Below are 16,875 nucleotides of genomic sequence, written 5' to 3' on the forward strand. Positions count from 1 at the left end.
GGCTACAATGCCTTCAAAAAAAACATTATTTTTTTTTCTAACAAACAGTATTGCAAACAGTTTGTTTTGTAAATAATTTCTTTGCATAGCCCAAAGCTCAAGATCAAGCTCAAGGGTCAACTTTCACTAAAACTAAAATGGTTTGCTGAATCTCTCTTCTTCCTTTAATTTGCCACTTGCATAAGACTGGAGAAACAAATGGATAGAGGAATAAAATGTTTACTTATCATACAATCACAGTAAGTTTATTCATTCCAATGTATATTTTTTGTGGGTCTAAATCAAGAAGAAAAAATGTACCTTATACCCCAAAACTCCATGACGTCCTTCATTACCTTGAGGACCTTGATAAGCCTATCACACAAAGCAAAAACAAAGTTTGTGTTTTAAATATTTCCTTTGTAAGCAGAGTCTGCACAAATGTACACTCCATAAAAATAGTCAGTGTGTTGCCAATACCCCTGACTTACATAGAAAATTAATGTTAACAATTTCAGTTTTCTATTGACTTTGCATTACTTAGGAATCCACATTTTTGTTATATGTGTATATAATTGGCTATTTCCTCTATGACACTAAGAACTCCACAATCTTGTACTTGTGTGCTACCTATAATTGCCGTGACTGTACTAAGGACTTCACAATCTTGTTACTTGTGTAATATTTTCAAACACCTCTGCAACACTAAGGATTCTACATTCTTGTTATATTAAAGATTGTTATTTTTACCTATTTTAGACTCATGACCTATTTGTGACACTCAGATTCGTTACAGGGGTGTGATCAATTGATAATGGTTCTTCCTTTCCTTGGCCTCACTTTTCCATCCCCCACATGGAGTCTGAGGTACTGTACCTCTGTCTTCCCCATTTAACATATGTCGAGACAGATAGGGAGGTATGTGTTTTTTATATTCGCCAGAAATTGTGTGATGAGCACAAAATGATACACACATGTGTCACTAAAGATTTTAATGTCATCCATGAAACTCTGGGCAACCCCAGGCCCAAAGTCAGTAATAAAGCCCAAAGTCAGTAATGAATGTTGACTGCTGCTGTGCCTCTCTTGTTCCAAAGATGATCCAAAGCTGATATAACATTTTGTCAACCATGGACATAGAGTAGGTTGTCAGTGACAGTTGCCTCATTTAAATATCTGTAACACACAGAGAACTATTTATTTTTGTTTTTCTTTGGAAACAGCACTGCACTACCTGCCATCGGGTTATGGGTGTGGTCTAGTCCATAATGTGGGGTGATACAATGAGTGAGGGACCGATTGAGCTTGAACAGCCCCAGAGTACACATAATGGGTTACCGGATGAGAGTAGCCGGTACAACTAGTAACAGTTTGGACTTCATTTCTAAGACCTCTGTAAGCTGCTCCATCTGCTATGGTGTCAACTGAGCCTGTAACTGTATCTGTCCTAATCACATATTATGTTTGGAATCCTTGAGAAGATCTGAAATTGAATGTATGAATATCGTAAGGCTGCACAGACGTGAAAGACTTAGCGCCTTGTATATTTATCCTGATTCCATAAGACTGCTTATTACATTTATAACCTGTATCCTGTATTTAATTAACCAACATTCTGGTTAAGAGACATCATGTGGATTAAACTCCTTGCTCACTTCTGCTGACACCTGTTACAATCTAATAGGCATCTGCCAATAGTGGCAACTTGTTAGTGTACTGTTCACTGTAAAAATGTATTTTTATGTTGGCAGTTACTGTGTATGTCCAGGTTTAACCCAGGCCCAAAGAAGGGCTCATGCTGGCCAGGAGGGGATGAGGTCTATTTTAAACTAAGTGACTAAAACAAGGAATTGCACAGATACAACCCATATTGTACAAATGTGATGGTCCCACTGGGATTGGAACAGAGGCTTTGAATTTCTAGACCAGCATACCCCACTTGCAACCAGCTGGGACACCTTCACCGAGCATGCCTGCAAAATAGGCCTGGTCAACCAACTAGTATTTAACCAGTTCTAACAAGTGAGCTGGCCAACAAAAACAGCCCACATTTATGAACAGGATGACCTGATACACGATGTGTCCTGCATCATTTGTTACCCCATAATAATATGGTATGTCATGTAGAGCCTGTGGGCCATTTTGAAGTGTTAGGGCTTCAGAATTCAGAATCCTCCATCATCATCGCCATTTATTTATATAGCGCCACTAATTCCGCAGTGCTGTACAGAGAACTCTCTCACTGCCAATTGGAGCTTACAGTCTAAATTCCCTAACATACACACAGACACACAGACTAGGGTGAATTTGATAGCAGCCAATTAACCTACCAGTTTGTTTTTGGAGTGTGGGTGGAAACCGGAGCACCTGAAGGAAACCCACGCAAACACGGGGAGAACATACAAACTCCTCACAGATAAGGGCATGGTCGGAAATTTAACTCATGACCCCAGTGCTGGAAGGCAGAAGTGCTAACCACTAAGCTACCGTGCTAAGTGGCAATAACTAAACGAAGTGTACTGTACCTTGCCACAAGCAAGAAGTTTCCCCATAATCAATTCCGGACCTTTGAGTAAAACACTTTGCAACAAGACGAGCTTTGTTAGGGCACTTGATCCATTTGTATTTAATTTTTTCGGAAAACCCACTTGTTTTTATTGTTTTACAGTGGCTTGGTCTATTGACAACAGTTCAAGTTTTGTTTTTATCTAAAGATGTCATCTCTTTACCTACGGCTGATTTCCAATATTCTGTCAGGCACCGGATCCGCTGACTACCATGGCTTGCGTTGGCGGGTTGACTACCATGGCTTGCGTTCATCATCATCACCGTTTATTTATATAGCCCCACTGATTCTGCAGCGCTGTACAGAGAACTTATTCACATCAGTCCCTGCCCCATGACCCTGACTGATTGATTGCCTGTAAGCAATGACTATTTAAAGCACCTGTCTCCTTACCTGAGTGCCAGGTCTTCTCTCCTGTGAAGACGTGTTGCAGTCTGGCTCCTGTTCTCCTGCTGCGGCTGAGTACTATCACCAATAACTGCTTTCAGCTATCCGGTGTTACAGCATCATCCTGCTGAAGAGTATTATCACCTTTACCTGCTTTCAGCTCTCCAGTGTTACAGCATCATCCGGCAGCAGAGTGTTACCACCTACAACTGCTCCAAGCTCTCCGGTGTGTCAGCACTATCCTACTGCAGAGCGTTACCACCAATACCTGTTCTTCTCAGCTCTCTGGTGTTACAGCATCACCCTGCTGAAGAGTATTATCACCTTTACCTGCTTTCAGCTCTCCAGTGTTACAGCATCATCCGGCAGCAGAGTGTTACCACCTACAACTGCTCCAAGCTCTCCGGTGTGTCAGCACTATCCTGCTGCAGAGCGTTACCACCAATACCTGTTCTCAGCTCTCCGGTGTTACAGCATCACCCTGCTGCAGGGTATTTCTACCAGTCTCCATCTCCTGCTCATCAGTGCTTCTGCTCTCTATCTACCTGCAGACCATCACACTGCCTCATGATCCTGACCCTAGGGGCCTCCTAGCTCCACAGTATCTCTGTGCCTCATCTACCTGCAGAATATACTCCTCATTATTCCTTCAATCAGCAACCATTTACTACTGCGACTTGGTTCTCCTCTTGGTCTTGCTTGTGACCCTCCTTGAGAACCGCAACCTGCGGTTAGGAGGCTGATAACTACAAACTCCCTTGCAGGGGTCCCAAGTGAATACCTCCCTCTTCGTTAGACTCTGTGCCTCTTGGAGTGTAGCATCAACTCAAGCAGACCTTACGGGTTCTTCCAGACCCTAGAGCGTGACATATTCCCATTCATAACTGAATTTTGCTTCCTGCAAATTTTGTGGTTTTGAGAACATAATGCTGGCATATTCCTCACTATATCTCATTGGAGGTTTCCCTTTATTACTACTCACATAAGTTCTTTTCTCCTGCTGGTTGTCAAGATTTTAAGTGTCTGACATAGATGTACTCAAGGATGTGGGTATATAAAGTACTTTTCTTGAACATCATGTTCTAGTTCTCCACTAGGTGATGCTATTTGATGAAATATGATGTAATACGTTTCTCATTTACAATGTCCCAAAGCCTGTAGCCTTTACTCTGAAGACAATAACCAGACAAAATACAGCCTTGTGATTTAAAGTCTGATTTACTTCTTCTTTATTTAGGGATGTGTACATATGCTTTGCATCCAAACACACTAAGATGATTGACGCTAGGCTTTATTCCAGACCACACTTCAATTGGTGTCTTACCCTTTACTGTAACAGTAAATGCATAGTTTTGTAAATGATCTGCTGTTTGTGCTGCTTCAACCCAAACCTTTTTTTCCTAATCCAGCATCACTTAACATCGTACGTGCTCTTTCAACTATCTTATGATTTGCACGCTCACACCATTTTGTTCAGGCGTGTGTGACATAGTCAACTGATGTTGAACTTGGTTTCTCAGAAAGTCAACAAAGTTATTATTCAGATATTCTCCTCCATTATCAGATCTCAATTTTTTTAGTTTATGTGCCGTTTGAATCTCCACCAAAGTTTTGTATTCCTTGATCTTGTGTATGACTTCCCTTTTTGCTTTAAAAAAAATACACTTGAATTATCCTCGTATAGTCATCAATTAATGTCATAAAGAAATGGTAACTATTAATTGATTCAGTCTCCATGGGACTACATACATCTGTATGCACTAATACTAATGGCGCCTCAGCGGGAAGGGATGTCAGGTCTACCAGGATTATTTACAACGATTCCTCTTGTCATTCCATTTAGAAGTTTTGGTATATTATCATACCCAAGATGTCCTAATTGCTTGTGCTACAGTCCCATATTCTGACTTATATCAGAAGTAGCCAATGGATAGCACTCCTCAGTATCTAAGATATAAAAGGCCTGAGTCGTTAAGGAGAGCAAGGCATACAAAAATAGTAACCTGGACAAAACCATGTTACATTGGAGGGGGAGGATTGCAAAAACTTGTCTTGAACCTGAGACCAGATCCTGGAAAAGTCACAAACCATTCCTTAAACAGTAGAAACGGAGACACTGGAATCCTCAAAAAAGTAGGTAAAACAGAGTGTCTACCGAAGATAGTAAAGAAGGTGGATATACCAGTGGATTTGTGCTGATGGTTATTATTGGAGAACTCCACCTAAGGAGTTCTCCAATCACTCCAGGATGATCCCTCCAAGTGGCTTGATGGTCGAAACAACAACAATGGAGGAAAGAATTTTACCTGAAAACCAAGATGTTTACAAAAGGATCTCCAGAACTTAGAAATAAATTGTACTCCTCGATCAGAAATGATCTCTAGAGGGCAGCCGTGGAGGCAGAAAATATTATTGATAAAAGGAGAGCAAGCTCTGAGGCAGAAGGTAATTTCTTAAGAGGTTGTCACTCACCGGACCGTGAGTGCCTCTTCCCGGACATTTAGGAACCGTGGCCGTCCACCATCCTGAGGGTCTGCGCATGCGCAGCCCTTTTCTATACTTCAGTGTATACCCCTTTAATTTAATTGGCAGATCAGGCAACCTCCCTATATTAAGCACCTGTGGTCACCACCACATGGCCTGATCTTGGAGTCTCATTCCTCATGAGTCTCTGAAGGTGTTCCTGTATTACTTGTGTATTCAGTGCTGCTGATTCCTGTGGTTTCCAAACCACTTCTACTACTGTGGTTCCATACCACTTCTACCATCAACTTTATCATCATGACTGTTTGCTGATTCCTATCCGCTGCCTCCGTGCACTACAGTCTTCTACACCACTTCAACGTTATTTTATATCAATGTGACTGTTTGCTCATTGCTATCCGTTGCCTCCGTGCACTCCAGCTTTTACCTCACTCACCTGCTTCTCATCAAGTCTGTTTGCTGATTTCTATCCGCTGCCTCTGTGCACTACAGTCTCCTGCTTGCAACTCGCCTGTGTTCAACATCGTGACTGCCAGCTGACTACTATCCGCTGCCTCTGTGCACTACAGTCTCCTGCTTGCAACTCGCCTGTGTTTAACATCGTGACTGCCAGCTGACTACTATCCGCTGCCTCTGTGCACTACAGTCTCCTGCTTGCAACTCGCCTGTGTTCAACATCGTGACTGCCAGCTGATTACTATCCGCTGCCTCCGTGCACTACACTCTCATCTCATCTTTGCTGTGACTTCCTCGAGACTGCCGCTTTTCATTACCATCTGCTACACTTCGTGATCTACAGCTCCGGCCCTGCGCTGCACTCCTGTTTCCCATCGCTGTTGGTTCCTGTGGTTGCTACTGGTTACCTCCGTGTGCCGCTGAGTCCTGCCGCTGTGGTCAGCGCTATCGTCCATCTCCTGCTGATCCACTCTCCACGCCTCCACGTGTTCCACTGGCCTCTACCCTCCTGTCAGCATTGGATTTGTATCTCTTCTACTACCCTCTGCTGGATCATCTCCATTCTCCTGGGTTTCCTATGAGTCCAGTTCCACGTGTTGCTGACTCCTGTGGATTCGTGTCCCTGTCGGTCTACTCACCTGTGCGCTGCACCTGCTAGACCGCTGCTTCTCCTATCCAGGGACTTCCTATCCAGTCGGCCTCCAGCCGCTCAGGTACCGCTGCAATCCCATCTGACTGCTACTGCTGAACCACGGTATGCATACTTCTCATTGACTGTGCTGTGTATTGCATATCTTGCTGGACTGTGTTTGGTTCTCTCTGGAGTCTGCTATCCGCTGAGTCTATTGCCATCATTGACTGTGTTATCATTGTGCTGGACTACTTCAAGAGACTTTCTAGATTGCAGACCTGATCAGTCATTTACATATATATATACCTATATTGTGCATATTACTGTGGATCGTGTATAAGGTGCCTGTGTATATCCTGTGTTGCAGTCTTTCCCCGTGCACCTCCTCACTTATATATGCAGTGGTACAACTTGCTGATGTCAGACCACTGATCCCTGTTTCCGGTATCACCTGTTCCATTATCCTCTCACAGAGCAGTGGTACAACTTGCTACCGCAGACCACTGACTACCTGGATACCTCCACTTGGATTCCATTCCTTCACTCAGACAGCGGTACAACTTGCTACCCGCAGACCGCTGACTCTCATCACCTCCTTGTTTCTGTTGGACATTCCACCTCACTATAGCAGTGGTACAACTTGCTATCGCAGACCACTGACTACCTTCACGTGTCCTTGTCCATACAGTTCCTTGTGTATCATTACCTCATTATTACCAGTGTTGCTAGTCATAGACTTTCCTGAGCATCTCATCGGCCATCATTTCATGTTCCGTGATCACCCAGCTACCAGAGTACCCTATTACCATCTACATTGCTCTGGTAAGCCTACCATCTGGTGATCCCTGGGTAAAGACTCCTAGTGCCCGTGACAGTAAGATCAGGCCATGACAGACCCAGATGTGGAACCTACCGCTATAGAGATGCTGCGGTATCTGGTTACCCGTATGGAACAACAAGATGTTCGTCAACAACAGTTGCTGCAATGTTATCAGACTTTAGTCGCCCAAGTAACTTCTGTGCCAAAGGTAGCAGCCACTGTTGATCCTTCTGTGTCGTCATCTTCTTCCCCTGTGCCATCCCAGGTGTCTACTGCTTCCACGCTACACCTGCCTACTCCGTCAAAATATGATGGAGACCCCAAAACCTGTAGGGGTTTTCTTACTCAATGCTCAGTTCATTTTGAGCTCCAACCTCAAAATTTTTCTACCCATCGTTCCAGAGTGGCCTATCTTATTTCATTGTTTTCTGGACAAGCCCTCGCATGGGCTTCCCCTCTGTGGGAAAGAAACGATCCATTGTTACAGGATAGTGCCGAATTTATTTCCACGTTCCGAAGTGTATTCGATGAACCAGGTCGTGTTATTTCCGCTGCATCCAGCATTCTCCGTCTTCGCCAAGGATCTCGCACTGTGGCTCAGTACGTCATTCAATTTAGGATTTTAGCCTCTGAACTTCAGTGGAACACTGAAGCACTAGTTGCCGCCTTCTGGCAGGGGCTTTCCGATAAAATTAGAAACGCACTGACTTCACAAGAACTACCCTCCTCTTTAGAAGATTTGATCTCTCTTTGCCATCGGGTAGACCTGAGGTTTCGTGAAAGAGAACCTGAGAAAACAACTTCGGTTAAAACACCTCCTCTCTCAAATCCTCAATTTCACCCAGCTTCATCTCCGGTGATACCCATGGAGATAGGTCGCTCCAAATTAACGTTAGAGGAGAGGGACCGAAGAATAAAGAATAGACTTTGTATCTATTGTGCCGATTCTACGCATATGCTCAATTCTTGTCCCAGGAGATGCTGGGCTCTAACCAATACTGGGGAGATAAGGTTAGGGTTCCTGCAGTCCTCTCCATCGTCTATGAAATCTAAAGTCTGCGCTTTTGATGTGACTATTTCCTTTGCTACCAAAACCTTTGAGTCACAGGCATTGATTGATTCCGGAGCAGCAGGAAATTTTATTTCCAAATCATTAGTAAATCAATGGTCTCTACCAGTGATTACCTTAAAAACACCCATTACTGTGACGGCTATAGATGGATCACGTCTCATCAACGGTCTCATCACCCAGAGTACGTCTCCAGTAACCCTTCAGATTGGTGCCCTGCATCATGAAGAAATATCGTTTTTGATCCTTCCTGTTACGACAAGTCCGATTGTCTTAGGCCTTCCATGGCTTCAGTGTCATTCTCCCCAGATTGACTGGCGCACTTCTCAAGTTATATCTTGGGGAGCTGAATGTCATCATCGTTGCCTCTCTCAAGTGGTTTCATTCAAAAGACAGCATTCGTCTATTCCACCAGGTCCTCCTCCACAGGATCCTTCATCTACGGATCTGTGTGATAAGGTTCAGTCTGAACGCCTTCCTTCTCATCGGGCGTTCGTGACGTCATCGGACGTTGAAGATGGATCTCAGGAGCCATCTTCAAAAAGTCAAGTGCTGGTGGTTCACGGTCACCATCCGTCTTTTCCGGAATTTCCTGCCCTCCCTCCCACCCAAGTTCCTGCTGTGGAGACTGCTTGTCAGACCTTCAAAAATATCTGGTCTCAGGTCAAAACCTGTTTAAAGAAGACATCTAATAAATATAAGTCTTTCGCTGATAAGAAGAGGCGGGCTATTCCACCACTAAAAATTGGAGATCGTGTCTGGTTATCCACAAAAAATATTCGTTTGAAGGTTCCATCCATGAAATTCGCCCCTCGTTTTATTGGTCCATATAGGATCATTCAAGTTATCAATCCAGTATGTGTGAAACTCCTTCTTCCTAAGAGTCTTCGGATTTCTAATGCCTTCCATGTATCTTTGCTCAAACCTCTTATTATCAACCGTTTTTCAACTCCTCCCTCAGCTCCGCAGCCAGTTCAAGTCCATCAGGAGGAGGATTTTGAGATTACCGAGGTACTAGATGCAAAAATTTCGCGAGGAGTCCTCCACTTCCTCGTTCATTGGAAGGGCTTTGGTCCTGAGGAGCGCTCTTGGATCAAAGCTGAAGATCTTAATGCTCCTGCCCTTTTGAAGAGGTTTTACTCCAAAAATCCGGACAAGCCCGGTTCCAGGCGTTCTGTGCCCACCTTTAAAAGGGGGGGTACTGTCACTCACCGGACCGTGAGTGCCTCTTCCCGGACATTTAGGAACCGTGGCCGTCCACCATCCTGAGGGTCTGCGCATGCGCAGCCCTTTTCTATACTTCAGTGTATACCCCTTTAATTTAATTGGCAGATCAGGCAACCTCCCTATATTAAGCACCTGTGGTCACCACCACATGGCCTGATCTTGGAGTCTCATTCCTCATGAGTCTCTGAAGGTGTTCCTGTATTACTTGTGTATTCAGTGCTGCTGATTCCTGTGGTTTCCAAACCACTTCTACTACTGTGGTTCCATACCACTTCTACCATCAACTTTATCATCATGACTGTTTGCTGATTCCTATCCGCTGCCTCCGTGCACTACAGTCTTCTACACCACTTCAACGTTATTTTATATCAATGTGACTGTTTGCTCATTGCTATCCGTTGCCTCCGTGCACTCCAGCTTTTACCTCACTCACCTGCTTCTCATCAAGTCTGTTTGCTGATTTCTATCCGCTGCCTCTGTGCACTACAGTCTCCTGCTTGCAACTCGCCTGTGTTCAACATCGTGACTGCCAGCTGACTACTATCCGCTGCCTCTGTGCACTACAGTCTCCTGCTTGCAACTCGCCTGTGTTTAACATCGTGACTGCCAGCTGACTACTATCCGCTGCCTCTGTGCACTACAGTCTCCTGCTTGCAACTCGCCTGTGTTCAACATCGTGACTGCCAGCTGATTACTATCCGCTGCCTCCGTGCACTACACTCTCATCTCATCTTTGCTGTGACTTCCTCGAGACTGCCGCTTTTCATTACCATCTGCTACACTTCGTGATCTACAGCTCCGGCCCTGCGCTGCACTCCTGTTTCCCATCGCTGTTGGTTCCTGTGGTTGCTACTGGTTACCTCCGTGTGCCGCTGAGTCCTGCCGCTGTGGTCAGCGCTATCGTCCATCTCCTGCTGATCCACTCTCCACGCCTCCACGTGTTCCACTGGCCTCTACCCTCCTGTCAGCATTGGATTTGTATCTCTTCTACTACCCTCTGCTGGATCATCTCCATTCTCCTGGGTTTCCTATGAGTCCAGTTCCACGTGTTGCTGACTCCTGTGGATTCGTGTCCCTGTCGGTCTACTCACCTGTGCGCTGCACCTGCTAGACCGCTGCTTCTCCTATCCAGGGACTTCCTATCCAGTCGGCCTCCAGCCGCTCAGGTACCGCTGCAATCCCATCTGACTGCTACTGCTGAACCACGGTATGCATACTTCTCATTGACTGTGCTGTGTATTGCATATCTTGCTGGACTGTGTTTGGTTCTCTCTGGAGTCTGCTATCCGCTGAGTCTATTGCCATCATTGACTGTGTTATCATTGTGCTGGACTACTTCAAGAGACTTTCTAGATTGCAGACCTGATCAGTCATTTACATATATATATACCTATATTGTGCATATTACTGTGGATCGTGTATAAGGTGCCTGTGTATATCCTGTGTTGCAGTCTTTCCCCGTGCACCTCCTCACTTATATATGCAGTGGTACAACTTGCTGATGTCAGACCACTGATCCCTGTTTCCGGTATCACCTGTTCCATTATCCTCTCACAGAGCAGTGGTACAACTTGCTACCGCAGACCACTGACTACCTGGATACCTCCACTTGGATTCCATTCCTTCACTCAGACAGCGGTACAACTTGCTACCCGCAGACCGCTGACTCTCATCACCTCCTTGTTTCTGTTGGACATTCCACCTCACTATAGCAGTGGTACAACTTGCTATCGCAGACCACTGACTACCTTCACGTGTCCTTGTCCATACAGTTCCTTGTGTATCATTACCTCATTATTACCAGTGTTGCTAGTCATAGACTTTCCTGAGCATCTCATCGGCCATCATTTCATGTTCCGTGATCACCCAGCTACCAGAGTACCCTATTACCATCTACATTGCTCTGGTAAGCCTACCATCTGGTGATCCCTGGGTAAAGACTCCTAGTGCCCGTGACAGAGGTAAAAAGTGTGCCCATTTAGAAAAATGATCCACCACCACCCAAATGGTGTTAAACCTATGACTATTAGGTAGGTCTGCGACAAAGTCAATAGAAATGCGGGTTCATTGGGATTCTGGAAATGGAAGCGGTAGAAGAAGCCCGGCTAGAGATCGCCTAGGTGTCTTGTGGCGGGCACAAACGTCACAGGCAGCAATGTATTTGTGGACATCAGAGCTTAAAGAAGGCCACCAATAATAACGAGACAGAAGGGCAATGGTTTTCTTGATACACGCAAGGCCGGCAAATTTGGAGTCGTGAGTCAAGGATAGATGTTTGGGACGAAAATGAGCCTCCACAAAGGAGCGCCCAACAGGACGTGTCTTTGGCGAGGACTTGGTCAAGGCAAGAACCTTAAGTGGGCAAATAATACTGGATGACAGGAGTCAGACGGATCAAACGGATCAAAAAATCTTGAAAGAGCATCAGCCCTAGCATTCTTGGAGCTGGCATGAAAGGTCAGGATTAGTTGAAATCTGGAAAAGAAGAGTGACCAACAGGCCTGCCGAAGATTCAAACATTGCGCTGACTGTAAATAGGTAAGGTTCTTATGATCCATAAAAAACGTAATGGGGTGGAGGGCCCCCTTCCAGGAGGTTCCGCCATTCTTCCAAGGCTACCTTGATTGCGAGGCGTTCCTCATCACTAATGCCATAGTTGGCTTCACAGGGTGAAAATTTTTTGGACAGGAATTCACAAGGGGAAAAGGTGCCAGCAGAATTTTTCTGGAAAGAACTGCCCCGCACCGACTGAAGAAGCGTCTACTTCAAGATAAAACAGTTGTTGCTGGTCTGGTTGTCTCAGAATAGGAGCAACAGAAAAGGCCTCCTTTAGGGATCTAAAGGCGATGATAGCCTCCTGAGGCCAGACTCTCATTTGTCCCCCTTTGCAAGTGAGGGAGGTGGTAGGTGCGATTAAGGAGGAAAATGTTTGTCGGTAATAATTAGAGAAGCCTATGAAGCTTTGAGTGGTCTTGAGACCAGAGGGTTGAGGCCAATCAAGGATAGCTCCTACTTACTTAGAATCCATTTGCAACCCTGTACCAAAAATTAAATAGCCAAGGAAAAGTACTTGCAATTGTTCAAATAAGCAGCTCTCTAATTTGCAATACAGACGGTTCTCTCGAAGGCGGAATAGAAGGGCTTTGACATGTTCCCGGTGCGAGGCAAGGTCTTTCGAAAAGATCATGATGTCGTTGAGGTATGAATATAGCAGGTCTCTAAAAATCTTGTTAATAAATTCCTGGAAGATTACGTGGGCATTGCAGAGCCCAAAGGTCATGACCAAGTACTCATAGTGCTCATCCCTGGTATTGAAGGCGGTCTTCCATTCGTTGCCTTGACGAATCCGGACCAGGTTGTCGTCTCCTCTGATTTTGATTTAGTAAAACTTAGAGCTCCATGGATGCGATCGAAGATCTCCAATATGAGAGGAAGGGGATAGCAGTTCTTGATAGTTATAGCGTTCAATTTGCAGTAATCATTAAAAGGCCTGAGAGACCAGTCCTTTTTCTTGACAAAAAAGAATCCCGGAACAGCAGGAGAAGTTGATTTACGGATAAAACTGAGTTCAAGGTTTTCAGAAATGTAGGCCGCCATAACCTGAGCCTCTGGTAAAGATAGCGGAAACACTCTGCCCCTGGGAATCCTTTTGCCAGGTATTAGGTCAGTGGGTCAGTCCCAAGGACGGTGAAGTAGCAGAGATTCTGCGGCTGTCTTGCTAAAGATGTCCAGAAAATCTGAATAGGCTTCAGGAAGGATTGGTTGAGAAGTTGAGGAGAAACAAGAGATCAAGGTCCTGGCAGGAGGTACCGGAGACAGACATCGATGCTTGCATGTCGGTCCCCAGGAGATGACCTGAGCACAGTGCCAGTCGAATTGAGGCATATGTGCCCTGAGCCAGGGTAGTCGCAGAAACACTGGGTTGATGGACTGTGGGAGAATTAGGAATCTTATCCATTCAGAGTGGAGAGCTCCTATCAACAAACGTATTGGACTGGTAATGCAGTCGATGAAGCCATTGGTGACACAATTACTATCTATTGCAGTCAGAGCCAATGGCTGTGGCAAAGTATGAATGAAGAGCTGGAGCTTGGAGGCCATCTCGGCAGATATGAAGTTTCCAGCGGATCCAGAGTCCACAAAGGCTGAAAACTGCTGGGGACCATTCTGTGAAAAAAGAACTACAGGCATGAGGAACCAACTGGGTTGGATCCAAAGAATAGTCAAAGCCAGACCAGGAATCAAGAAACCAGAAATAGCAGCAAACTACCAAAGCAAAATCCAAAAGGAAGGTCAGAGGAGAAACCAATACTCTGGCACCCTAATGGTACCAGAGGCTCCTATTTATCTCCCGAGGTAAGCCCTCATAGGTGGGAGGGTACAAATGGCCTACTGTTGCCTAGCAATGGGACGCTATGCTAACTGTGTATGCGCACGCAGCGTGCCATAAACAATAGAAAGCGTCCCGTTGCGGCGATCGAGGCATCACACGCGACCGCCTCTCACACCTAATGTCAGTGCGGAGATGACGCCTGACAGTCTTGTGGAATCAGGATAGATATTATTATTATTCTTTATATGGCGCCACAAGGTTTCTGCAGCGCCGTACAGTAGACCAAACAGGGTACAACAGTACAGAGTAAAATGAGTATAACCAAAATCAATCAATAGCTCCAAGAGTAGCAAGTACAATGACGTAGGAGAAGTAGAAATGGAATGGAGACATAAGGCAAGAGGGCCCTGCTTGTAAAAGTTTACATACTAAGGGAGGGGAAACAGAGAGCAGGCACAAGAGGAGTCAGTGGAGGGGATCAAGCGCAAGAGGAGACAGGGAAGTGGGAGGTGAGGAGATATACAAAGAGCTAAGTACTGCTCGTCCATGCAGCACTGCGATACTCATACGCAGTAAGGCACAAGAAGATGCGCATGCACAGCAGACATTCCAGACGGGATGGGTGCCACTGCGCATCTGGCACCCGACCACCTGGTACAGTATGTAGCGTCCATCAGTCTTAACAGTTACCTAGTGACTAAAATAACTGTACACATGCACATGGGGCATAGACCTTTGTTACATGTGAAAGGACAAAGACAGGACCCATGCAAGATCGACCTTTATTACAAGTGTCAGGGGGCCATCTTTCATCACAGCTAGTGACAACACACATACACTTTGCAGTCATGAGTTGTTTTATCCTAGCATGAAGTATACATGTCTGCTCAGAGTTTTTTATTTGTAGCAAATTGTTGGTGGTCTGTGGAAACCCAGACATTAAGCTATTTTCTGTCAATTTGTTCTTCATTGTTGAATTAGGTCTAAGATATCTAGATGATTACTAAATAAATGACAGTTTGGCAACTTACAGAAAGCTATCTTCTATGTAAGTAAATTAGGAATAGACTTTACAGTAGCTGGTCTCATATTGGCACTATGCATAATCAATAGAAATGCCGTGTAGAATAACTACTTTAAATAGCTTCATTAACTAAGATGGAGAAGTGACAAAGCTTATGTCTCACTCATCAAACATAAGTAGACATACTTAAATGTAATTTGCGCTGATTAAAATCTACTTCTCTTGTTCTCTCATAATAAATTTCCTTATTCTCATTTATAAAATTCCACTTCTTATTTTCATTTATCAAGTCTGATTCTGTTGTTTGTCTCTGGCATATAATTATTTTATAAATGGGCACTGTAATACTGGGACAAGATTTGACAGTATCTGTATCTACTTTGCTATTCTAAAATTGTCCATCAAGAATAGAATATGGCTGTTGTTGTTTGTTTTTATTACAATGGCACATACTAATACAGTTGTATAATTGTGGTCATTATAAAGCCAAATGATTCAAATAATATAGAATTCATCGATGACTTACTTCAATTCCATCACCACCATCTCGTCCGGGTAAACCTGGGTCACCAATTATTCCCTGAAAAACACAAATAGAACAGAATTAAATATTGAAAGTATTTCTCTATCTGGGTGAACACCTTCAGTGCTCCTTCGATCTCACCATACCAGGAGAGATACAAGCAGTTGGGAAGGTGTCAGAAGTGTTAGAACTCGGTCAGATATGGAAAGTGTCACATTTGAAAACAAATCTACAAATGCAAAAGATAATATGCAACCACCATGAACCACATTGTACCTGTGGACCCTGTGTACCTCTCGAACCCTTTGGACCAGTTATGCCCTAAAATGACAAAAAAGAGTATTTGGTTGATAAATCAATTGTTTTTAATTACATATCTTAATTCTTAGGTTAAGAGATAAATGTATAACAAATTTATTTTTGCAGAGTTTATTTTAGCTGTTATTAAAAGTTACTATGTGGCTAACTGACCTTAACACCATACTGACATTGTCTTGTTCTATATTACCCTTTCCTCCTTTCCTCCTGCCAAACTTATACAGAGATATTTCTAGCATATACTTTCCCCTAAGCAAAGAAAATGGTTGAAGTTAAAGTTCCATAAAAATATAAGAGCCATTCCCTTTGTTTTCATGTCTGTATTTATTTTGTCTGCCTTGTATGGCCTTGTTTTATGTATGCTCCTGTTTTTTGTACGTCCTGTTTTCCCTAATGTACGGCGTTGTGGGACACTGTGGTGCCTTACAGATCTACAATAATAATAATAAGAGTATGTTTTACACTTACTGGCTCTCCTTTATTTCCTACATTTCCAGGTTCACCTGGATCACCAACAATCCCCTGAAAAAGAAAAAGTTGTTTTATATACTATAAAAATCAGGTAAAGTATTTGTTTTCCATTGTCCTGTCTGATAACACTTTATGAGTATTCTACTACAAAGTAATACATGGCTATCATCCAACAGCAGAGGAGAGTCGCCCAAGGGTCTTATTCCCATCCCTTCATGCACATGTTCGTGTTAGGTCTTTTCTCACATTATCTTCACATGTATGGTTTTAGTATGTAGTAAAGTTAATTATTCAAAGGGCAAAAAGAATGCAGGTTCCTAAAAGTAGCAGTAATCAATAGAAATCAACTAGCCTTCTGGAAATCTAATTTCCCTATGCATATTACCAGAGGCGGATCTAGGCATCTGCTCTACCCGGGGCGATTTTAGGGGGGGGGGGGATTTAGGCCCCGCCCCATTTCTAATTTCTAAGGCTGCTGACGGCTGCACAGTATGTCCGTTCAGCATTGACAGTGTGCTGTCCCGCTGCTCTGATTGTGTTTAAAACAAAATCAGAGCAGCCGGGCAGCACACTGTCAATGCTGAACG

The 16,875-nt window shown here is 44.2% G+C and overlaps 1 protein-coding gene across 1 annotated transcript in view; it reads right to left on the reverse strand.

Moving 5' to 3' along the window:
* Window positions 1–16,875, reverse strand: part of LOC142142796 (uncharacterized) — a 48,715-nt gene that overhangs the window by 10,942 nt on the left and 20,898 nt on the right. Inside the window, exons 14-17 of the mRNA XM_075200608.1 lie at window positions 16,286–16,339; window positions 15,776–15,820; window positions 15,503–15,556; window positions 301–354 (exon numbers count right to left, since the gene is read on the reverse strand). Coding sequence (XP_075056709.1) covers window positions 301–354; window positions 15,503–15,556; window positions 15,776–15,820; window positions 16,286–16,339 — 207 coding nt within the window. The remainder of the gene's footprint in view (window positions 1–300; window positions 355–15,502; window positions 15,557–15,775; window positions 15,821–16,285; window positions 16,340–16,875) is intronic.

Source organism: Mixophyes fleayi, chromosome 3, assembly GCF_038048845.1.
Source record: "Mixophyes fleayi isolate aMixFle1 chromosome 3, aMixFle1.hap1, whole genome shotgun sequence".
NCBI lineage: Eukaryota > Metazoa > Chordata > Amphibia > Anura > Limnodynastidae > Mixophyes > Mixophyes fleayi.